General features: G+C 30.8%; 1 protein-coding gene across 4 annotated transcripts in view; it reads right to left on the reverse strand.

The window, feature by feature from the left end:
* LOC131842972 (ras GTPase-activating protein raskol) overlaps window positions 1–27,780 on the reverse strand; it is a 153,005-nt gene that overhangs the window by 118,831 nt on the left and 6,394 nt on the right. For 2 of the 4 annotated variants that reach the window (XM_059191554.1, XM_059191552.1), the window contains exons 1-2: window positions 12,125–12,273; window positions 6,550–7,509 (exon numbers count right to left, since the gene is read on the reverse strand). The exons of 1 other annotated variant lie outside the window; for it this stretch is intronic. In XM_059191554.1, coding sequence (XP_059047537.1) covers window positions 6,550–7,345 — 796 coding nt within the window. In that variant the 5' untranslated portion in view covers window positions 7,346–7,509; window positions 12,125–12,273. Of the gene's footprint in view, window positions 1–6,549; window positions 7,510–12,124; window positions 12,274–27,780 lie in introns of those variants that run through there. One more of the 4 variants, XM_059191553.1, reaches the window with a different exon arrangement.

Below are 27,780 nucleotides of genomic sequence, written 5' to 3' on the forward strand. Positions count from 1 at the left end.
AACAAACTGCCGACTATATGTAAAGTATCATTACGTAAAAAAACTACGCAACCTAATACGACCATGTTCATTATTTTGACCAAGTTTTTATTTTGACTCGATTAAATATGTGATATTTATCTCTATATATTGACCTACTACTATCATCATCTGCTTCTTCCTTATCCCATTTATTTGGAGTCGGCGTAATATGTTTTTCGCTTCCATTCATCCCTGTTCGCAGTCATCGCGTTATTTACTTCCTTTGACCTACTATTAAATAAATATTAATTAAAAAGGTAGTAATAACTAAAATAACATAACTAATGCAACGTTACCTAAGTACCTATTTATACTTTCGTTGCGAAAGAACAAATTCCGGAATCCCTATAAATCCTTAATTTAATCTGCTTATATTATTTCCAATGAATATCATAATGCAACATCTGAAAAAAATAGCACGAAAAAGAGAGCTCTAAGGATAATTCTTACGTCTTTCTCTTTTTTTACTGCTCTTAACTAGTTTATTTTTATTTTATAGTAACAAAGGTAACAAATATAATAGAAGAGATTCATATTCGAAAGCAATAATAAATCTGTTGCTGTACTACTGTTGTTATTGCGTTTACAGTTTTTATTTTTTTAATAAACGTATTTGTTTGTGTTTCAGATAGATATTATAGGAGTTTTGTGATAATGAAACATATAACAAAACTCCAATAATATCTATCTAACAATAATACAAGAGTAGATTCTGTATGTATTTTTTAAATGAACGGAGTTTCTTACTAAGTTTGTCATTTGTTGTATGAAATTACAATAAAAAAAAATAACTTACTTCGTATATAATATTTTATGTATGACATTCCGGACACGCCTTTCGTGTTCCCACGGCAGTAGAAAGGCTCAAGTTCGTTATAATTATCTTACGTATAGACGTATATAGATACTAGATGTGCAGCAAAGCGTTCGCCACGTAATATTATTTTAAAGAAATTATTTACAATATTTATAAAAAAGTTATTTTAATTTACAAAATTTTTGTCCCATAATAGGTACATTACTTGTACCTATAATATACCGCTACACATAGACAGAACTGAAATGAATATCTTTAAATGTAATTCAACTAAATACAATAAAACAGCAACCGCGAAATTCTGAAACTGTGTTTATGGGTATAACATTATTCCAGCAGGTTTATAACATTTGAGCGTTGTCTATAAATAATCCATCACAAGAGTAATGTACATATTACACAAACAGAGACGAAGGCCAATTGCAACAAAATAAAAAATTGGTCAAATTATTCACAAACACACAGCAAATTGCACAATCGCACTTCACATTTAACCATGCGACACACGGATTAAATTGAGATATCTATTGTTGAATTTATACAATAAATATCTATATTTAAAAAAAGTGCTATTAAGCACTTTGGAAGAAATTTGTAAATTTTTATAACTCTATTCAGATTGCGATTGTAGGTTCCATCGCGTTCTAACTCTCTTTAAACAAAATCATACATTTAATATTATTTAAGTTACTATATTCTATTGTGTACATAATAATATTTCTATATTGCTGATAAATGATTTTATATATTTTATATCCACAATTGGAAAACTAGACTGTATAAGTAATAAGTAATATTACAATTTTACTTGTTATACTGCAAATTAAAGAATTTTGCTAGAATTTTTGTTGTGTTCTACATATACGAATTCAGACCCTATTATTTACCATATTTATCAAAGTATACAGTATATCTAACGAGCCCTTGACGACAAAACTAATAAACGTTCACTTGGTCAATAATCAAACAAACGCCCTTGCCTTGGACGCAATCAGAAACTTATCTTAACAAACTAACTGCAATGTTATCTCTTAACTGACTTTGAAGACAAATTGAATCGAGACAAAAATAAGAAATATTTAGATAATATAGTAGCTCGATTTATTTATCCACTTTTTACGATAACAAAACAGTGACTAGATTGACAGCCGTGCTAGTTTTATTTGAAACCTCATATATGTACTTTACACCAAATTTACAACAAAACTAATGATCCATTCTGGTATCTCACAGATGCAGTTTTTCTTCATCATTACAACATTGTATAAAATAAAGTCGCTGTCGCTGTCTGTCCCTATGTATGCTTACTTAAATCATTAAAACTACGTAACGGATTTTGAAGTGGTTTTTTTAATAGATAGATAGATTCAAGGGGAAGGTTTATACATATTAATATATGTACGCATCGCATCGCACGGGTGCAATGCCGGGACGAGTAGCTAATTATTTTAAAATAATAGAATGATGCACCCGCCTGGGATAACGGTTCACGCTGAAGGATGATAAAATGAGCTGTCATAGTTAGCCCATCCTGGTAAATTGCAATTTACCACGATGGTTTTCAGGTGGAAGCACATGGAGGGTTATTAGTCCACATTACTAACAATCCAACAGGTACATTTAATAATCGTTGAATTGGGACAGACTTACCGAATAATAACAAGTAATAATAAAACAGAATCGCTAGTCAACCCTGTATATCCGGATACAAGTCGATCTACCAAGTGCTTAAAACCGGTTAAATACATTGGACTGAGTGTAATACGTTATTCATTTAATATACCTTCAATAATATAAGACCATATTGTAACCACCCAAGTTTATAATATAATTAGATACCGTAAACTCAATTCTGTGCCCGTATTGTCTGCGTGTTCTCACACAAATTGCCGGCCATTACGTGAAATTGTAGATGTAACAGTAAGTTACGATTGACATAATATCATTAACTTAAATAACATTATTGAATTTTTAAACTATATTATAATTGCTGTCTTCGGATTAAGATCATAGTTTCATAGAAAGTTAGTTTTGACTCACTACAGTCTATACTAGTACTACTATTCTCAAATACTGTGTTTAATAGAAGGTGTTTAAATGCATATGTATTTTCTAAATTACATCCCCTACAATATTTACATAATATTTTTTACTTTTTGTTTATTTTAAGCAATACCTAGTTTTAGATAATCGTGAAGATATTTTGAGGACAACCAATAAGTATGTGTTTACTCAACTCCACATTCAAATGGAGAGCTGATTTCCTAGCGATGACAGTCCATGTTTTTATATAACATATTCACGAAATAAGTAGTAATAAAAGACTATGCAGGCTAAACAGGGTTAAAACTAAAGCTGGATTCGGGAGTAAGTGGATACCATGTTATCGAACAAGTAACCATTGACTACACGTTTTTATGTTGCACAAAAATATATTTTATAATACTAAGGATTTCTTCATTCAGCTTATCAATTTACATATTGACCAATATTAGGAATAGGCAATTCATGTGCATATAAAACAGTTTCCATGAAACATGAACCGAACCAAGTTAAACTACACTAGAGTTACACAACTTGAAATAAATATCGAGTAGAAATTGGTTTCGATACATACAAGTAACTTCCCGCGAGGCCTGGATAATCATAGAGTAGATCAACTAATTACACCAATAATTGACATAAGTAACAGTTCTCCAGTTAAAGATTAAACATCAAATATCCAAACATCTTTACATAAATTAATTTATAAATTACGAGTTACTTCAAATAGTAAAGTAACATAACATAATGCTTTAAATATTAAATGATAGACTTCACTGTCATACTCATGGTGGGTCGTACGCTTGATTATACATACTTTCATATTATAAATGTAAGTCATTAACCATGATTTTCTGTTATTTCAAGAGACTGTATGAAAGCCATGACATGTTCATTTCCCTGAGACACTTATATCTGCTGTGTAAATGCTGTAGGAACATAATATATCAAAAACTAGAATGTTATGTGAAATCGGAGGCATTCCTATGCCAATTGCGTGTTTCCTGTGAAATAGCAAGCTAACAGACTATAATCGAGGTTAAACTGCATATTATTATGGAAGGAAGAAAAAGCAAAAGTGGAAAAAACTGAAACAGACATTCGCCTGTAAATATTAACATTTTAACAAATATATATCTTACTATTAATATGCTGATAGTTTAATTGGTCTATGATTTGTAACTCTGACTGAATGTAAAATAGTACTATTTAACTTTAAAATTTCATATATATATGTATGATAGTGGAGAAAAAAACTGACGTGAGTGAAGTCAAAGAACTCTTTTAAGCGAACATATTTCGCATCCACAACACGTAAATCATCAAACTGCATATTATTAGCTCCCTTGTAGTCAACCACCATGTTTACTTTTAAAACACGTTCACAAAATGAACTGTTTTTGACTTGATATTTCTTTTGTCCCTATGCAAACATTATAGAAAAACTGCCGATACTATATAGTATATCAGTATTAAGCGATCAGTATATGTTCAAGACTAATTTAAACATAAATTTCTATATAATTCCTTTAACTAAAAATGCGTGCATGAAAACATGAAATACATTTTACCAAACATTCATAAAAAATATAAAAAATTGTAATACTCAGAATCGAACCACAACAAAACACCATAAATTTCACGTTTTACGCCTATCTGCAATTCTTGTAACTTTCACATGAAATAAATGAAACATATTCGTATGGTGGTTTCTCATAATCCTCTTTTTACTTGCATTGTACAAAAAGCACGTAGGTATGCAATGTGTGTTGTGAACTTTGTCACGATATTACCATTTGTTTTTAACACAAGTATGAAAAGGATCTACCATATAAGCAGCTACTCTCTAGTGTATACCTACAAATTTATTGTAGTAGATACTACTGATGGCCTTGAAGATTATAAAAACATTACAGCATATGGCTCTTACAGTGAACGTGTTGAATAATTTTTAATAACATTATCTAAAGAAACTTAGTGAACGGCGCATTCAGCCATCTGAATCAGCAATTACTCATTTACTAATAGCACAATATTGATAATATATATAATAAAAAAGGCTGAAAAGTAAAAAAAACTATTAATAATTACGTTAATACTTGTAGTTTTATATATAGTATGTGTGCATTATATATTACAAAAAGTATAAAGATTATTTACAGTTGTCTACCATTTATAAACATACGTAATTACGTACTAGTCAAGATTAAATATAATACAATACAAAATTCATATTTACTTAACTTATATTATGTTGATAAAATAAAACATTTGTTAGGAACAATGGTAAATTTTTGTTCACACGGAAATAATTCGATGTCACTCTAGTATTTACACGTCTAATATTAGTTCTCGGACTGTATATTGATGGCAATAAACCGTTATAGTATAGTATTGCCATGAGTTAAACCAGAAACAGATATAAGGATTCATTTATTATTCGTCTGTCTGTTAAGTTCCATTATTCCAGCCAGTATGTTCGAGATTTGCATACGTACTTGCTAACAATCGCTCGCTATCTTTCCCAGTAATTAGTACGTAGTACGCTAACGGTATACAATTTGTAGCAGCACCATACTAATAAAAGCTCTGTATACAACTTTCAGAGATCAAGTAATGACGAAATCATAAAATATTCGCTTTGTAACAATTAAGTATATTATTATTAAGTTTTACTGTACGACTACAACGTAGTAAATTCGTCAATTGTTATCGTAAATTATATCAGTCTTATTATATTTATATCTAAATGAAATCTGTAACTGAGGCAATGTATAATGTCTAATTTCTAAATAAAGTATACCGTGTAATATGTACTAGAGGAACATTTTCATTTACTAAAATTGTGAAATTGTACACCTATACTAGACTAGAGGAAAATCTAATAAAAATAAAGCTAAAAAATATGTTTAACTTTTTATAATAATATTACCTGATACATAATTTGTTAAGATCTCCTTGAAATAAAATCTGCAATAAATCATATAGAACTTTGTCAACAACAAGTTATATAGCAGTGAATGTGATATATTTCGATATGTAGGCCAATTAATTTTCAAACAGTCTGTGGCAATAACAAGATCAAGGGCATTTATATTAATTATTAATTTGTACAAACATAAATATTTACGACATCTATCCACCTATACTCTCTACTAACTTTTATATATGTACTATTTATTATGTATGTATTTTCACCTCAGGTCTATTACTGGACAATATCATGTATAAATAGGATATTTTGGTATGTATTACAATATACGTTTTAGATTTAACTCGTCCTCATATGACGCAAAGGCCTCAATAGCGCATTTGAATGACTTCGGAGACTCTTGAGAAGTCAATCGGAAGGAACTCGATCTATTTTATCATTTTGAGCAGGTTAGATCTCGTTACCTCCATTACCTGTACTCTTCCCTATTCACATTAGCCTTTTCAATAACTAAGTTACAATTACCCTATAACACTCACTGTTACTGATTGATACGATAGCAATTTACAGCAAACCGTTGCTTGTATCGGATACAAGTACAAGAGACGCAAACCACACGGTATAATATTATAAGTAGGCTACTTCGAGATAATAAATATAATTGAGGTATAAAAACTGTTTATGTGATGCATGTAAATTATTTAAACATACTATAATTAATAAAAATATTACTTACCACAGGTATCTGGTAGTGCATATAATATTCCACATAGAGCCGACGAGATTGATAGCACGTTATGCCCAACATTCTCTTTTTCCCTACAATCTATTTGGGCCGGCTCGAAGAGAGTCAAATCTAATCCTTCCATGTCACTTCGCGCCGATACGCCGTCGTCTTCCACCCCTCTGTCATCAAAGTGTTCTGGAGAATCAACCTCTTTTGGACTTCGACTACAAACGCCATCACTGTGCGGATCACAGCAACAAGTATCAGAGAACGGTTCAAAATCTCTGCAGTCAAACTCACAACGTTCAAAACTATCACATGTACACGATGATAATGCGTCTGAATCTGATCCTTCGGCAACATATAGATCATCGGTTGGTACAACGTCCTTTTCTATGATATCGGATTTTGTGGAGACATAAAATACACTAGAAGTATATGGCACCTTTTTAATTTGTAATGCCAAATTTTCAGATATTTTGTTTTCGTCATCGTCTGGCATGAATTCATCTACATTTGGACGGCAGTCCTCATAATGAGCAAAACTAGACGTATCTGTTAAGTTTGATGAACGGTCGACAGAATATACATCTGCGTATGGATCTCCATCACTTTGAAGAGTTGGTAGTCTAAAAGGAGTACGGTGACGAGATCCAAGAAATATAGTCGTATAAGGACATGTATGTGGTGGCCGAGTACGGTCAGCACGTCTTGGATAGCTAGCTACGAGAGGATCCCCTGGTAGTCCTTCAGTGTTTAAATAAGCTTCACTCGTCGATAACACGTTGTAGCGCCAGTCCGGCATCGCGGATCTTCACCATCACTGCTGTTCCATACAAAAACAAACTGCTGTTATCATCACCCGGTCACACACTAGATATAATTACCTTGTATCAAACTTATGTCACACTTTCATTGTATAAACTAGAGGAAGTGACTGAGAATTCTCACTACGGTCGACGTCCGCAACTGTTCAAATAAGCGTTAAGGCCGCGTTTAGACATAATATTAATTAGGAACTACCTCTCGGATATAATTTTGTTAACTAGTATTATGGGAAACTTGTAGAATTTCAATTGGAAGCTACTCATATAAATTATGACTAATATTTTGTTTTATAGCTACATCAATCCAAATAAAATTCGTTATAATTTTTCAATTTCAATATAATATGTGAATTAGTATTAGTAGTAGTAATATGTATAGCATTTTAAATTGTATGTAATATCAATGTTGATAAATGCCTGTGTCCGAAATTTTATCAGCTAAGGATTAAGAAGTTGTACACTTACCCTCGGTACATAAAACATAGAATAGTGGATTACTGCTAACTACATGACGCATATATCCAAATTTGGACATAGTGTAGTATCATTTCTGCAAGAATCGTAACAATGGTTGATGACAGCTGATGCCATATGTAAGATCTATTCATTCATACGTCTGGGTGTTAGGCTGATTAAGACTGGTTGTTGATATCCGGTGGTAACTGGTAACAGGTTCAACGTTACGGTACCAACTCAGAAGCCGTTATATACGTCCGAATTATAAAGTTGGTGACCTCTGATTTTGCTATGATATCCCTGAATTGATTAATTAATAATTGAGTGTAAAATGACTTAACCTTCAATTTAATATGTATATCAAACTGCCAAATGATTGAGATATACATATTATTGTAGTTCAAAGTAACAATGTTTCAAATCGTAGATAAATTATAAATAAGTATTAAAACTTAGTTTGTGACTTTGTATAATCTGAAGTTTATATAAAATTCTAAGTACTACGGCTTTACAGTTCTATAAAATAATGAAATTCAATAATACACATTTATAGCCATTTCAAAACGCACTGACTCACGCATGCATATACATCACAAACCCAGTATAGTGACATTTATATATATAGTAATTTTATATACAAAGTAACAGCTTTTCACTAAATTATATGAAAGGAAATGCGGTATATCATCACATGTACATCAAAAAATATTTTATTTTTTATATGTATATATCCTTTGTTCTTGCAAATCTCTGAAATGATTTTGGCGCAATTTTCACTCGCAGGTATTATTATAATTATTATTATAATTATTTTAATTTTAAAAAAGGTTCTTTCCTCGCGAACGAAGTCGCAAGTAACTGTAAAGATTTATCAATTCTCGTATGAAATTTAAATTAATTACGAAATAGGCCTGTGTTTATTTATTTATATCACCACCCAATCTTTTTAACAAGATGTTTTAAAATCGTGTATATTTTTATATTTATTTATATAACATTTGACCACGACACATACTACATTGAGTGCACTGTGCACTCACTGTGACTACGCTGTGCCATATAGTAGAGATTTTTCCTTTCAGGTAGACATTAGTGAATGAAAGGTCAATGGCTTCTAGTCGTGCTTAGAAAACGCAATTATTTTGTAAGTACTTTGAAATTGTTATAGCGGTTTGATAATAACAAATGCCGGATCGTGACCGTCTGAATACTGTAGGTACAGTATATATACATATAGGTATATAATATTACTTTTAGTAAATATTTAAATAACATATGTAATATAATAATAGTGAAGTAACTTCTTTTTAAAAAGAAGTCTAGGGCTGACCTATGGAGGGTTTGCCAGTAATGAGAAGTCTCGGCTTGCGCATACAGATAGACGAGGCAGGTTTACTATTCTACAGAAAACTTTAACCTTTAGGTAGTACATATGTGTCATGCCACTTAGCCTTTAGCTTATCATTTTACATGTAAATGATTATGCCTAAATTGATAACGTAAGATATCAATTTCAATATACCGTAAATTTCCTGCTACTGCAAGCTGTTGAATTTAGCAAAATAAATAATTTAACCAAATTTATTTTAGTTCTTATTCAATCCCTTATAAGATTAAAGTTTCCCAAAACAAATTATACCCTCATCTTATAGCTTTAAGAATATATATATGTAAATATACAAGTCCTTTTTATTTTTAAAACGGACTCTATTTTTGTTAGTGCGACTTTATATTATGATTATAACACCAATGGATTAATGCCATGCAATATACAAATATGTCATTATCTGACATATTTATATACGTACGTTTAATCTTCGAGTGCTATTTTAAAATAATATATACAGGTACTCTATGCCGAGCTAAAGCACAGTACTTCATGCAGAGGTTTACGGCACGTGCTACAATTCCAACATAATCGTTTCGATACTGCCAGCGACAAAAACAACACAAAAGAACGGTCAACGAACGAAAATAACTATACCATTTGTGGATGTAGTACTGTGTGCACAGATTTAATATGAAAGTATGTGTTATTGAATAAATAAATCACCGTGCACGGAAAACATAATTTCATGTAGATAATCTATTAATAATTCCTAATATAACGTATGTACAGCTATGCCGTAATTATAAACGATCTGCTTTATCTGTGTCAAATTCAGTACATATGTATTTCCCTTGAAGTAAAATAATAGATCAATATAATAAATAAGAAACCAATTTAATATTCCAATCAAAAATAAATAAACCAATACTAGAATAGAAATTTACACTACTAGAATTGCAAACAAGCGGATATCTACGGAACATTGAAATTTACTAAATTTCAGAATCTATTTAATAGTCTAACACAACGGACAACATGTTAACCAACGTGAGAAAAAATATAATATGGTAACTGAAAGGCATGGTTCAGAAGTAGAGGCTATATCCTGTTATAGTTAAAACGTAAACAAAAGTAGACAAAATAACCACACTGAATACACAAAGACGATAGGATCCCAACAAATGTATACAAAAATAGACATACAGAACATAACAAAATATATATATATTCCAATTCACTTATTAGCCCTCGTAGTAACAAAATATGAAATTGTATTGACCTTATTAGTTTTATTTCCATAGTGTTAGCTTTGTTATTTTAAGTCGTATGAGAAAATACGCTATTAATTTTATTTTTAAATTATATATGGTTGTATAAAGTATGTATCATACATCATAGAAAAGCCACCTGCTAGTAATTTAATAGCGTAATCTGATACAATAGGTAGTATTGCTTTGTTTATTGTTTGTTAGAAGCTGAACTTATTACATTTCCACGTTACCCGCATATAAAAAAGAACTAACTATAAATACATTAAAATTTAATTTAAATTCTAATCTTTAGTGTTTAGTTAATTTTCATTCATTTAGTTTTCATTTTCATTCCTCAACAGGTTTATAGGTACCCATATCCTAATGATATTAAAAGAAGGTGCCTTGCATGCAATTAAATAGTATTAAGTATTGCATTTATGGATTAAAATTTAATTAGAAATATATGATCCCTGAACTACTAACATATAAATTGGTTTCATATTTAACCATTTTATTTACCATTATACTTAAAGATAAAAAATTTAACCATTTTTTGTCTATAAGTATAATGTATATTAATAATGTAATCTAAAAATGTAATCTATAAGTATAAACGAAATAAGTAGAAATTATTATTATATTTATAATTCTAATATTACTTATTTTTATTAGAGTCAATAAATAAGGATAGTATTACTACCTAACCAGCCGGTATTTATAAACTGTAATAAATATACTGCATCCCTCGCCAACGTTAATAAGCTGCAATATGAGAGTAGAGAAATATAAAATATCGATCACGGTTGCTAGGAGATTAGCGGACAACAATAAACCTGGTTTATAATCCTCGATTTCAAATCTCACCGCTACTTACCATACGCTAGCTACATAGGCAGAGTAAGCGTCATAGAAGCTTGTTCATCGTAAGCTTGAGAGAGCCAACTTCAATATAGATATAGTAATTTACGATAATATTTTTTTAGAATGTCGGTAAATATGATCTTGAATAATCATATGGTGATAATGAAGATCCCGAATTTATCGATCGTTTTTAAAATTAGATTTAAAATAACGTGTATGAAACTCTTTCATACCGAAGAGTTCTATCTCAAGTTAATTATCATAGTAGTCTATTTATAACTAAATTTTGTCCGAACTATGTTAAATATATAATACAATTTTTGAACACGACATTTGAATAAAATGCTAAGGGACTATATTGTACTTCTTTTGTTACTCTTCTAATATATTTGTAGCGGGCATTAGCATAGCCTTTCTTAAAAATATATATTATAGTCTTTCAATTCATTTTATATCAATATGTAATATGACCAGCTGTAGCATAGTAGTCACTAATTCTTGGCTGAAACTATTGAAACACTTTCCGGATTGCATGATGACACACGTACATACTATACATACGCACACATACTATATTAACTAACCTGTACATACGGAGAAGTAAGTTAACCTTAATATAAAATCATGATATTCGTTTTATTTCAGATAGACTTTTTGTATTTATGAATTGTCCACTTATTTCAAATGCAATATTTTTTGTATATTTTTATAAGGCATAAATTATTCCAGAGAGCATTCCCTTCACGTGCGGACCTTCAATTAAGTGCCATATATCGATTAAGAAAAATTACTATACGTGAATTTATCGATTAACGGACGCTAACCGCATAGAACACTCTATATAAATAAATCGCCACCTTCAGACTGTACACTAACACACAACACTATGCTGTCACTGTTATATTTAAGTTATCAAATTGTCAGTTACATTCGAATGTTTCGCTTACTCGATTCGATTACACGCACAACGTATAGGTGCGCGTGCCGGGTCGCGCTCAAACGGACTGGTGTTCGCTGCGACTGCGCGGAGGGAGACTGCTTGCCATACCAAACGATATGTAGACTCGAGACTCATCTGTTCACAGCTGGCCGCCATATCACCATTACCGCCGTCCATAAGGACCGTTACCGCTCTACACCAAAACTCAAATCACAAAGCCTACTTCGTTATTCATGAGCACCCCGATTTTAAAGAACAAAAGGTGTCCTGTTGGATTAAATCTCGAAAAGGCAATAACCCACGTTAAACACACAGTTGTCTGTCGACACTTCGTAATTGAAACCAGTTTCTGCTCCTAGATACACTTCGACTAGGGAGCATCACATCGTCGCTGCTATTATTATTTTCATACATGTTACTCTTTGTGTTCTTTATTGCATTTCTGTAGGGAGCGATTGAAGCAATAATAGCAGCTATTGTCAAACGTTACAAATAAAAATAGGTAGGTAACTTGTTTTAAATAAGAATTAAATTATTTAGTTTTAGCGTTCTGGTTACTGAATTGTACGAGATTTTATTTTAATAAGAAAGTAATAAATATATACATAAAGCCAAATTCCACATCTAAACTCTTTAATAGAGCAGGTTGAGGATTATAAATAACATCGTTTTAATGAATAGTCAAAAATATAAAGGTTTGAAAACAAGTGCTTTCTCTATGTTTATATAATATTGATTTTTAGCTAAAAGTCCCTTATGTGAGAAGGACTTTTTGTTAAAAATAATAATTAATGTTATTATTTTAACCTAAATTAATAAAAGCGCATTTAAATGTAAAGATTACCAATAAAATGCCATGTAATTTTGATAACCAATAGCCAATAACCGCGAAAGTACAATTTTATTGCTAATTTAATAAGAAGTAATAATATTATTACAAGCAACTTCAATTTGAATTACGCAAGTAAATTATACTATATTAGGTACCTAATGAAGTTTAATTGAAAGTCACAACATCTTACAGACAATTACGATCTGTAACGATTACTGACACGTTATTACAGTCTGTTACACTTATGTTTATTCAATTTAGACCTTACAGTAGATGTAATTACTATACAATTGCTATTGCGTACATTTAAATTCGAATGCAGCCTTTAATAGCGCAATGTAATTATTATTGTAAAGTTCTTATATGCGACTTGTATAAGTAAACGTCTTCAGCAAACTTGAGTAAACGAAAGTAAAAACATATCTCAGTAGCATAATTTATTAGGTACTTAGTCATTAGATCATAATAGATCTCAAATCTAAAAAACTTAATATGTATTGCACTTATTTAATTTTTTTTTTTGGCACAGCTACATCAAACAAATTAAGGACAAAATGGGAGTCGTGTCGTATCAAGAATTAAACAGCAGTATGGATGAACACGGAAAGTGGCAAGAACTCCACCGACAAGAGCGTAGCTCTTAAATTATGAATGAATGAATGCCAAATAAGAGTACCATCAAGACTGAAATTAATCTGAGTTAGCAATAGTTTATTTTTATATGACTAAATTAGAGAAACAATAAGAAAGCTAACTAAGTAAGCGTGATAATACCTTCGCCTATATATACTTACATTACTGTGCAGCCGCATAGTAATCTCTAGACTAAAATGCTATAGGTACCCTCCTTAGTATGCATCGGCCATATTCTAGATTAACCCATGCATTACTGATAAACGGCGGTAATAAAAAATACAAGTTAGAATCTGATTATTCTAACTTGAATTTACAAATTCAGTAACTTACCTAGATATTTTTTTTACTTTTTCTTATATTATCTATGTATCCATTCTGAATGCTTACTACTTTTCACACGGGAAGATATTATTTGTTAACTTATCCAACCAAAGCAGATGGGCTCTGTCGATCAGTAAATATTGATGAGCTGAATAGGTAAATATTGTGGACTGTTTACATTCTCTGCGTGCTCCCTAAGTTAATCAAACATATACATGAATCGATAGAAAAGTACCTAGAATAAACATGTCTTAGAAACTGTAAATGCCATTTTATTATAATAGCAGATATTTACATACTCATAGACTTACCTAGATAGAAACTATGTAAATAATGAAGTGCGATTTAATTAACAAAATCTTCTTTATCGACATAATTATTATTTGATGACTTCATTACTGTTATTATTATTATCTTTTATTAGCATTTCTTTTATTTTATTTTTATATATATTTATATGATATTTGTTGAAGGACCAGTTGCATTATCCTTAGTAATATTAGAAATGCGAAAGTAACTCTGTCTGTCTGTCTGTCTCGCTTTCACGCCAAAACTACTGAACCGATTTGAATGAAATTTGGTATACAGATAGTCTAGACCCTGAGAACGGACAACATAGGGTACTTTTTAATGCGAAAAAAAGGGTTGTAAGCGGTTAAAAGGGGGGATGAAAGATTGTATGGAAGAATCGTCTTTTTTGAAGCTAAAAGCTTGAAACTTATTTTTGAGGCTGTTGATTAAATATAAATAAAACTGACATTCAATGTTTGTAAAAAAAAATACCCTTAAGGGGGTAAAATAAAATAGGGGATGCAAGTTTTTATGTAAATTCGTCATTTTTGAAGCTAGAAGCTAGAAACTTATTGTTGTGACTGTTGATTAAATATAAATAAATATGACATTCATTGTTTGTAAAAAAAATACCCTTAAGGGGGTAAAATATAATAGAGAATGAAAGTTTTTGTGGAAATTTGTTGTTTGTGTGGTTGTGGAAGCTAGAACGATTAAACTTTTTTCTTTGTCTTTTTAGAGTTAATATTAAATACCTTGCTATATTATAAATGTGAAAGCAACTTTGTCTGTCTGTTTGTCTCGCTTACACGCTAAAAATACTGAACCGATTTAAATTGAAATTTGAAACAGACTTTTTAATTAATTAATTAAAAGTTCTTAATGTGAAAAAGGGTTGCAAGAGGATTGAAAGGGTAGATCCAAGGTTATATAGATGTATCGTCATGTTTAAAGCTAGAAGTTTGAAATTTATTTCTTACCCTATTGATTAAATATAAATAAAGAAAAAGGGTTAAAGATTGTATAGAAGTGTCAAAGTTAGATGCTTGAAACTTATTTTTTAAGCTGTTGATTGAATTTTATGGAATTTTTGTATCGTCATTTTTGAAGCTAAAACGATGAAACTTTTTTTATTTGACTTATATTGCGTTGAGTTACATATTTTTTCATTATTTACGCGGACGAAGTCGCGGGTACAGCTAGTGCTTTTATAAATTAATTTAAATATTGAGAAGTACTGAAAGTTTATCCCGAATCCAAATATTTTTTACAGACAATCAAGAATAATTTTGATTGAGACAATAACAGAGATTTAACGATGCAATTAATTATCCAATTATATACGCATGTCATACAGTTATCTATGTCGTATAAAATTAAAAACTCGTTATGGAGTCAAACGGTACTGAAGTTGATTGGTATGTATAAAGGTACCGAGTAATAAAATAAATTAGTACCAGACTATTATTTGTAGTCATTAAAAATAGTTCACTAATATGTGAATGTAGCGTAATTTTAAGAACTAATTTGCCAGATAAAGACGGACGGACAGGTACACGGTATTTTATTCAAATGATAATATGTTATAACTTAATTACTTATATATATATATATAATTATTATTATATTCTTATTAAAGTAACATGAGATATGACGGCCGATAGGTATCAGTGGAGGAAGGTATGCCGACCTCAAATAATGGAAAGAAGGTAAAACAGTAATCAGGATTCTGTTATTATTTAGAAAGTGTTAGCTGAAAGTACTAAGATTGCGTCACATTTTCCACATTTCTACTATTTTCCATTGCATCTCCGCTCCTATTTGTCGTAGAGTTGTTTCATATAATCTATTTTAACCTTTCTCGATAATGGACTCTCCAACACTAAAATAATTATATATATATATATTTTTATTTGCATCGTACATGAGATTACCCCAAATTTCTAAACTCAGAAACTTTAATTCATACTAATATTAGTAAAGATAGTTTATTTGCATTATACAATTTATAATATTACACGGCTTTTGTTATAATTAATAACAAAAGCCGTGTAATAATAGATACTAACAAAAGCCAGGACCCACATATTTTAATTATACTACTTAAAATAAAAGTAATAAAATATTCATTTTCAATAATACGTTAGAATTTACGACATTTATCCCATGCCGGCCGAGTTATTTTATTTTCGTGTACTACCTTTTAACCAGGTTTAATTTATGCATTAAATTACATTTATACAAGTGTAAAAATAATTAAATAATTATTTGATAGGATAGAGTGTCCAATTGTGTTTGTGTCATTTGATGAGGACTAAAATTGCTAAACCAATATTTATTTAAATATATTAAATATATGGTCAAACAGACAGCTATGACGAAGTGCCCCTACAAACATTCCAACGACTCTCTTCTTTTTACTAAAATTTATTTACATATCTATATACTGTATTCGTTACGTAAGTGTTTATTTAAATAATTCCTATAGAACACACCACAACAATAATCCATTTATGCAACTTGAGTGGGTGTCATGGACAAATTGTGTTTAACGTGTCAAAATAGATAATATAAGTTCTTCACCCTGCAGTAATTATAGCGAACAATAACACCTACGCGGGGAGAACACAAGTTCTATAATATAGTAGGCATCTGCGAATAAAGAGTCAATGAACTGCGACCTAGGACTTAAAATAAACTGGATTGATATTTGATAAATTAATAAATCACATTTGTCAAGCATATGTTTGAAATATATTTCTCATGAATATCTTCAATTTAAAATATTGTGATTTGGAAAAGCTTTTATATGCGTATAGCAGTCGATGCACCGCCACAGAAAGTATATAACCGATTGATTCAGAGAACCGCGTAAGTTTGTCACATAAGGGAGAAAAAATATTTTAGTTTGTAATTTTTGTGAATATTATATTAACATTCGTTTGTAACTAGTTTTATTGTACGTATATGTAAAATGTTTTTAGTGCATGTGCATAATATAGTGTATTCACAGTAGCAAAAATTAAAATACAGAAAAAAAATATGTGGATTACAACCTGTATGGTGTGATTAAATAAACGTACAGCACACTCTAGTGTATAATAGAAGACGTGCTCATTATTTTATTTCCGTATACGACGATACAATTCTGAAAGCAAGTAAAGAACGTATTAGTAACTCTACTTGTCGACAGATGGCGCCAAAAAGCAAAATTTAAATATAAACAACATTACATCTTTACTACTTCAGTATCAATTTAAATAGTATATAGGTATCAAATGTAACATTATATAATAAACTACTTTAACTTTGAGCATCTAAAATAAATTTTTTAGCGGTTAAGATATACTTACATATTGTTTTAAGTAGGCGGTGACGAAATGGTGTGGTGCTCCACCATTGAACGATATAAGTACAAAGCTGAAATAAAGCCATTTAACTCATCATGGCGAAATTACCAAAACTCCCTGACGAACTTTGTAAATCAAAGTTATTAGTTTATTGTGAAATTTACGACGTAATTTCACCGGAACACCACATAGGGATAATTTATTTATTTATAATGTAATCTTACGGAGCTTTCTAAGTACGTCGTTTCTCCGTACCTACTCTCATCTGTCCCTTAATGTTATATGTTACATATATTATCTGGAAATATTATAATAATAATGTTCCTTTTAATATAGATTCTGTTTTTTTTTACCAGAATCTATATCAAAAGGAACACTTCGTTGTTTCCGAACGAAACTGTTCTTTTCCACAACTAGTTCTCTCATCACAACAGTCTCACGCAATTTATAAAATTTGCATATTTTACCTATTTGTATTTCATTTCCAGCTACTATTTGCAAAGAGTCGCTAGAATCCAAATTTCACTTCTGATTTATCAAACTTTTGCAAATCTGTTTTAAGTTTAAATTGCTATGTCGATGTGAATGACCGATACTCATTATGTACTGCGTAATGATTAAAGTACAAAAAAAAGTGCAATTTGAGAACTGCTAATATTTACCTAATATATATATCTAAATACACCTATTATCTTCACGCTCACCTAGTTAGGCGTTTCAGTTTATATTTGCTCCCGCCTATGAACTATAATGTCGACAAAAGATGTCTGGAAGCAGAATATTCACCACGATAGCCAACTGATGAACTAAACCTAAAAAAAGTAGGTTCAACTACAATCTCTTCTGTTTCAATAAATGTTAAGGTATATATAAAAAGTAGTCATTTTTAAACGTGGTAGCTTCGTCTATAATCATGAGTTAGAAATATGTTGTGGATGGAAATAGGTATTTAAATACATGTATTCACAAGAGACAAAACCTTACTTAACATGCAGAACAATGCCACAGAGGTCACACTGTCCCACACGTCCGGCAAGCAATCTACCTGGTATTCGAAAGAATTGTACGATCCTTCCTCAGTCATCCAACTTGCTAGGCGGCTGCTTTGTCGACCTTACGAGTTCACAACGACGTATGTAAGTACCGTTACTGTATTTGCAAACCGTGACTGGGCCGAGTTTGGAAACACCACGATATCGATGTTTGTGTACTCAGTCCATTGAACCACATAAAAAGTAAATGCTTTTTCTATGATTGAAGCATGCAAATCTTTTCAAGTAATACGAGAGTTACATTTGTATAAGACACACTAATGTTTATAAATTTGTATAAGATAACCATCATATAATAGACAGCTATTCTTGACAATGTTCATATTTAGAAGTATATTAATAATTTCAAGATAATCAAATTCATCCATTACTATCCATAGCTCTACTCCTTATTTCATAATAAAGATTAGATAATATTTTTAATGTTCACTGTACCAATAACTTACTTTTTTGTTATAAAAACGTCTATAACATCATTCAACCTTCACTTCGCTAATTTACTGGATTTTCTAGGACACAACATTAATTTTAATAATATATATTCTTGTTAATAAAATTTAAATTTATACTTGTTTCATTGCCGGATCTTTTATATAATTATATAGTGTCATAATTTTATATTTCTTTGTGATTTCAATAATATTTACATCACGCATGTCGAAACATTCCAGGGTCATTTCTATCTCGTATACATATAAACATAATATCTTTTATGATTTCATTGATTTTACATTTTTGTAAGTGAAATAAGTTTTTAAAATTAACTAGGAAATATAAATTGGCTCCAAAGATATTTTAAAGATTTTGCTACGCTGGTAGATATTAACATAAAACAGAAGGTGGTTTGGTATTGAATGTTTGTTTATGCACGCATCACGCAGAGATTGGTGCACCTAAATTAATATAGATATTTTGGCATAAGAATAACATAAATCGTAAATTAGGTTACCTTTTTTCTAAAGAGCTTTTATATTGTTAATAAAAAAACCGTATAAAAAATCGAAGTCAACGAAGATATCCACACTTTAGCATATCAAGCATGGTCGTGTGTTACATGGGAAACAATTGAATTCCAAGAATACACGAGAATTTTGTGAATTACCGTAAACGTGTTAATGATGCGCGCTCTATTATTTCATCAGTTTAATACTTGTAATAGTTCTTGAACTGTAAGAAGATACGTATAAAAACAGTAAGAAGAATATTTTATATCATTAGCAATATAATTAATCTTATCAAGAAATATAACGATAAAAACTAGGTACTTAATAAAAACTAATGTTACTATCTATAATAACCTAACTGTAAATATATATATGATATATACCGTATCAAGATATATGTATAACGTAGATTAGTAAATTAGATTTGCAGTGATCAGTTAATAACAATTAAATACCAGTAAATTGCAAGTCGCCGCTAGTTACATAGTTTAGAGTATACAGACGCTTTTTAATCATTCTTATTCAAATAATTATAATTCTTATATATATATCAAAATAACTGTAATAGCATAATTATATTCTCCTGTGACGTATGATTGACTACGAACCTATTATTTAGGTTTATTTATAAATTATATTCGATACAACCTAGCTAGTACAATTTCAAACCTATAAACGGGCCCTCCTGCAAAAAAAGTATTTTGGTTTTTCAGCTAAAACTGTTCCAAAGTTCAAATCAAGATATACAGCAGCATCTTCTAAATTATAAGTATTTACAGACGACCGATAGCACGAATGAACTAATAAAGTTGCGATATGAGGGTTCCGTTTAGGGTTCATGATTTCTCGAGCTTTTCAATTTCTCGGGTCTCGAGAATTCTCGAGGTCAATTTCTCGGGTCTTCTCGGGTTGTCGAGAAATTTACAGTTACGTACTTTTTCTCATATTATTTGGTTCCAATAACGTCAAAAAATTCAGTGGTTTTGCTCTCAAATAAAAGTATCAAATTAAACTTTTATTGAGTATATTTAAAAACATTAAGATAATGATTTTTTTTTTTAAATATAAAATAATATTAGGTCCTTACATATGAAATTGGCGTTTTGTCGTACTGGTCACTTTGATCTCAAATATCTCCTCTTTGGTTAGGAATTCCATTTCCAAATTTATACAGCTATTCACTTTGGGTCACTCACAGCATACAAAATGAAAAAACTTAAAATATCGCGTTATTTACGAGTACGAGTTCCGCTGTGGCACCAGTGCTACACGGTGCTAAACGGCTCGAAGTATTAATGATGTGTACGGCAGTGGTCTCGCAAAAGAAAACACGTGCATTTTTGGTTCCAACGTTTTCGTTCTGAAATTTCGACCTGCAAAACAATCTCCGTTGTCGGCCGGAATCCAAGGTTGATAATGAAGAATTGAAGGCTATTGTGGAAGCGGATCCATCGCAAACCCGTCCGAGTTAGCTGCAGGCTGCGGTGTTAGTGACAAAACTGTTTTAATCCTTTAGCAAATTGGGAAGGTGAAAAAGCTTGAAAAGTGGGTCCCTCATGAATTCAATGGAGGAAATCAACAAACGCGCGTAGCCTGCTGCGTTACATTAATCAACCGGCATAATAATGAAGGGATTTTAAATCAAATCATTTCCTGTGGTGGAAAGTGGATCTTGTACGATAATCGGAAACGCTCATTGCAATGGCTAAACCCTGGCGAACCAACCAAATCCTGCCCCAAGCGAAAATTGGCTCAAAAAATGTTACTTGTGAACGTTTGGTGGACTATTTCCGGTGTTGTTCACTTCGGCTTTCTTAAATCTGGCAGACGATTACGGCAAATGTGTATTGTCAGCAATTGAGAAACCATGATGGAAAAGCTACCTGCTAAACAACCGAGGCTGGTCAATCGCCAAGAACGCTTGACCACATACTGCACAACAGACAGTTACCAAATTAGAAGAGCTTCAATTGGAATGTCTAAGACAACCATCGTACTTCCCGGACCTTGCTCCAACAGATTACCATTTTTTTTCGAAATTTGGATAACTTCTTGCAAGGGAAAAAATTAAACTCCGATGGGGCAGTCCAAAGTGCAAAAACAAAAGGCAAAAGTGCATAAATAGAAATGGTACCTATGTACCTAGATTAAATAAATATATTATATTTTGAAAAAAAAATACTTCAGGTTATTCCCTTACAAAACGCCAATTAAAATTTTTCAGGACCTAATTGTTCTTATAATTAGACTTATTTATAATGACATATATTATATATTTATAATGACAGCACCATTTTTGGCTGCTTATTTAGAAAATAAAAACAACTTAAACAAAAATAGTGACTACAAAATAAAAAAATAACATGAAAGAAAACAAAAACGTTAATATCTTAAATTATTGCGCCGCCACGCAACAAAACAAAGGGCAATTTAATATCTATATAGGTACATGATTTCTCGAGTTCTCGACTTTTCTCGAGCTTGATTTCCCGGGAACAAAACCCATGAATTTCCCGGGAATTCTCGAACCGAGAATTCCCGGGAATGAACCCTAGTTCCGTTATATTTTCGAATTAGAAATCATTAACATTACTAGCATTTATAATAAATAGTGATCGGCTAGTGGTCAAGTCAAGGTCAGTAGATACGACCACTATCCGAAAAATTGTTAAGGTTCTATTGTCTAAGACTACACTTCTATTCGTGTGTGTATCAAATACATAGTCTAGTGTAATATTATTTTTATTAAATAAAAGTATTTTTATGCCTAATTAAAAAAATATATTAACATTCTACACTCTTTCTCTATATAAACATAAGATTGCGAGATTTCATACTCCTCTGCTCGCTTAATTTTCGTAAAAAGGGGTACAAAGTTTTTGCTTTACTTATATAATGATTAAGTTACGTAAAGCACCAACTTTAATCACATATTTAAACATAAAATATTACTCAGATATTGATGAAATTTATACGAGACCACATGTGGAGCATTAGCTTTGAAATAAAAATAATAAGAATTATTAGTGTTGGTTTATGTAATAGGTAAAAAAATAAAGAATGAAAAAACTCCACCGTTTCTTAAGTCACTTAAACATATAGCAGTTTTGCAGACGGACCATTAATGACGTACCGTCCCTTATACCTCTTTCGTTAGGAACCCTAAAAGCGATTGCTATAAAATTGCATTATAAATCTATTTACACCGACATTTACGTTAAGTTTTCTGGAGCGACAACATTTTTATTGTCTGTTCTACGTTGCTATTTATAGATAATCCAATAACATTTCATCACAAAACTACATATCTAATAAGAGTGATTCCCTTTTGACTAAAATTTTTGTAATAAATTATATTGTAATGTAATATATTATATTATATTTATAAAAATAAATATAAAATTTGGATTTATATAGTCATTTTTAAATACCAAGGTTGAACCTAAAGCAAATTTACATTGTATTTAATTATATTATGGCAAATAAATAAAACCTACCTGAGGAAAATATGGTTGGTAAGATTACCGCATGCGTACCAGGTATTATACTGCAGTTCATGGCAAAAAGCTGAAATCTAAATTTTATTTGGTATCGTTAATATATACAACAAAATCTACATTATATACAACAAAATGTGTCTAAATGAAGATTTCCTTGTTTTAGTAATTGGTAAAACACATATATTTTCGTAGAAAAGGTTGCTTTAAAAATATCAATTTTTTTTAAATATATTTAACTTCTGATAGGATTTGAAACAAACAAACTGCTTCATTGTGTACATACCTACACACATTGTTAGCAATTTGAACAATACACTGCTTATTTTATCGAGGTTCGATGGAGGCCGTGCCATATGACTATGTCCATATTGAGCAGCCACAAGCTGACGCATTATTTACAAACCAGTCCACTGACTTTGAGCTGTTTTTCAATATCTGTGCCAAGGCCACCTGGATAGTAAAGGATCTCTAATTAAATTCTCAAATAGTACAATATGACATTTATTAAATAATAGCGAACATTGCTATTTGCTAGTATAAATGTAATTAGACAAGAAATTCTGCGGGGCAGTGATGTCCATCATCAGTAAAGAGAATTAGGACTTCAGAGGGAAGAGGATTGTTCACGTCAGACTTATGACCTTTCATACAAACTTTCACACACTGGTTGGCAGCAGGAATAGATGACAGACATATCGACGGATATGATTTTCCTAACGACCAGTCGGGAATAAATAGTCAACATGATTTTATCAAATAATATATATATTTCTACAAACTTAGTTATTAACACACTTTTTTATGAATTTTATTATATAGTTTTTTATTTAATACATATATATACTTTAATCTAATTTTAAGTATTAATTTAAAAAATATCATAAAGTGTGGTTATAGACACTGCGCCAATTATCAATCGCTTTTTAGCCATTGACCATTGAAACTGTTGAAAAAATAATACTTTAATAAAAATATTACTTAAAATTAATACTTTAGCTATACGCATACACATAAGTCTTTACGCTATATAAAAAAGTTAAATTTTAATATTTTTTTTAATGAAATTTGTACAGTACACTAAAGTCGAAAACCAGCGGCCAGGATTTTCCAATATATTCGACATATCAACAATATATAATCCAATAATATAAACAAAATAAAACTATTATCACTAAACAGAATGCATGCAAATTAATGCTTTTCTATGGAAGAAAATGATGAATTATTTCGATGGTCGACATCTGATCCTTTCCGACTACGTGATTTCTCATGACCGACTAAATTTAGCCGGTCGCCATCTGACAATTTTTTTAATAAATTATAACCATTTGAATAAAAATTTTTTTAATAAATTATAACCATTTGAATAAATTATATAAAAAGGTATGAAAACCGGTGTAATTATCCCGCTAATTTCATGCAATATGCTAAAAAAATCACAACCAGATACAGATAAAACCATCGGTTACGAACAGGTCATAAACGGAAAGAAATTTAAATTTTGCAATGCCCTTCAGCAACCACCGCATATTTTATTAAACTTACTATTTTTACAAAACTAGATATGTATTGACACAAAAAACTAACTTCAATGCACAAACAATAATAAAAATAGGTTTTACTTATGAAAATTTTCTACATTTTTTTTGTTTCCATTCTGCTCATGAAATTTTGACCCCAAATGATAAAGATATAGTGGGCACGCATTTTAATCAAAATATACTCAGTACATGCCAGTATATATATACATTTATTATTGGATTTTTTCTTAAAGCTTCACGTTCACGTAAAATAGGTAGTTAGTGGTGGGAAAACCGGCTATTTGGCCCTACATATACATATATATAAATAGATTTTGCTGGATAAAAGTATAAAAATTTGCCTAGAATAAAGAGCATTTCGATGTCGGGCTTATTTCTGTCTCCATATATTTCGTCCGATTACGGACTGACCTTAATTACTGGAACGAAATGGTACAAAAATATGGTTACCTAATATATAATGAAACATGTTGAAATTTGTTTACGTTTATAAACATCCAGAATGAAGGTGAACCATAGGTTGAGTTGTAGAGGGTTGTTTATTCTTACAAAGACGTGATCTAAATATACAAAATATTTTCGTACTTAGGAAATGAAATTATCTGGATGACATCAACAAAAGGTGTCGACGTATACTCCCAAACAGCCTCAGCACAACATTGCAAGAAGCATAGCCTAGACGGCTTATACTGCGATTACAACCTACAAATAACAGATTGCTGTTATTTGTAGGTTGTAATCGCAATGATAATTTCATAATATGACAAACACCACAGAACTTCACAGTTATTTTTAACACAATTTAAATAGTATACTGCCTTAGAAAACCAATTACTAAAATAGATATAGTATTATTACCTAACAACTCTAATAATCAAATATTATTTAATTCCAACGGAATGTAACGCACGAGAGTAACCAATAAGAGCGAGTTTAATAACATTATAGTGACTGTGTTTTTTTTTCTATATTGCTGTCGACCTAAATCTCTCAATATTTCTGTTTATCTGAAAATTATCCCAAGTACTTTCACGATACACGTGCCTGTATCTTATGAAATTTATAACGCGCAAGCCGGAAGTAACGCGATATCAACCTGGCGTGAACATTTTGAAATATCTGTTCCTTAATAAAATTCATCCGTCCTCTTATTTCTTTTGATCATTCTAATTCCACACGTTACCTATATAACCGTTGCTCTTTGCAGAAGATTTATTGTATTTCCTACTTGTGTTTTGGGTTTCAATACAAATATTACATTATATGTAGTTACGTCGCCATTTATTATAAAAGTTACTCGTTTACATGTATGTTGGTATTTTAGGGTATCCAATTTGCAGTCATGTCATGTATTTAGACGTACATATTATCTCAATTTCAAATACAATGGTGGACTACGACTAGCCCTCATACGATTTAAATCTGTAATGAATTAGAGCTCCAAATAGCCGCAATAAATTCCCCACAGCAAATCAGACAAAGGGAATGACTTCTTATCAGTAATGAACACATCGTCATTGAGGGTGCATTAAATCTCTTTATCATATATCATTACACGCACGCGCCAAATCTTTCGCTTTAGAACTGGGGTTTCTATGAATGTGCGTTGTACTCACCCCATTCGACTACACCAACGTCTGTCAATAAAATTCGCGGGAAGAGGCGTCGCCATAGCAACGAGGGTGAGATTCCTACAACACGGTCAGTGCCCTTCACGTACAAGTACAATGCATCCAGAGGGATGAGAGGGTGCGTCATAAAAATAGGTGTATTGTCTAGATTTTTCTATAATGAAGTCTTATTTAATTTGCTAAATAATTCAAAACTTTCATTATTTTTATTATGGTTACACTAAATAAGTAGATAATCTATAGCTCAAATATAATATAATAATTATTATATACAAAAGCAAAACACTTTGTCATACATTCACCACTTACAAGTAATAAAAACAATTGTATTTAGACAATACATAATAGTCCGTGGGTAAAATAAAATTCTCTAAGACATTCTCTCTGCACAAAAAATATTAGATACAACGAAAAACAAAACAAGTAAATTGACTATTGTAAATTATTCTTATATAAACTATAATAAGTAACAATGTTCGTAATTATAAAAGCAAATTGCTAAATTTAAATAAACTAGTTACTATAAAATAAACGAATCCCGAGAACAGGATTAACTTAAGTTATTCAAGAATATTGCTATCAATTTAATATTCTTGAATAAGTTGCAGAGTGGTGATTCCGCCTGCACTACTGGTATACGCTGAGTTGAGGTTGAAAGGATGAGTACGAAAATCAGTCACACCATAGAACGGTTTCTAGAAAGACCACATGCAGATGTGGCTAATGATCCGCAGTAAAGGTTGTGAGTACTTACTTTGTAGCATAACATAAACGTATTTTTATATAAGATAAAAATATTAGTAAGCGATTTTCGAGTGATAATATTTTCCTTTCAAAATTTATTCTTAATAATAATAAAAATTTAATATTAATGTAGCATTTTGGCAATTAAGGTTCAATATAGTTCGATTCTTTGTAGTGTTTCAGTAATGCCGTTACCATTAGGATAATTAAGTGTATGTACATTAAAAATTCAACTTCAATCCAGGCTAGGTTACTTTGGTTTTTTATTAGGGAGTTCTGATGCCTATCTTCCTGTTTTATCATCATCATCTGATGATAAAGTCGGCAGGGAGTATTTCATTGGGACGATTGGAACTTCCATTCCAGTGACCATAAATGCTACTGAATGACATATTTTTCAAATATTTTTATTTTAAAACTAAACTAAGAAACCACTTACGAATATTTTATTCTCTTTATTTTGGAAGTCGGTAAAAAATCTCACCGCAAGCATCGAGATTTTAGATTTACAATAAGACGCGAGACTTGACACAGATTTTTTAACATTTTATTGTTTTTCATCTTAAGATGAATGTTATCGTGTACCGTGGATTGTTATCTTTATTCGTGGATTTTTTTCACAACTTTCACACGACTCCGGGCTCAAGCTTCGCAGGCAGGACCTAACAGTTAATGGCTTCTATATTAATGACTTTTCACTAAATGTCCTTGAAAATACATTGGGTACATAA

The sequence above is a fragment of the Achroia grisella genome, unplaced genomic scaffold (assembly GCF_030625045.1).
Source record: "Achroia grisella isolate CSIRO2021 unplaced genomic scaffold, CSIRO_AGI_Agris_v1 utg2671, whole genome shotgun sequence".
Taxonomy (NCBI): Eukaryota; Metazoa; Arthropoda; class Insecta; order Lepidoptera; family Pyralidae; genus Achroia; species Achroia grisella.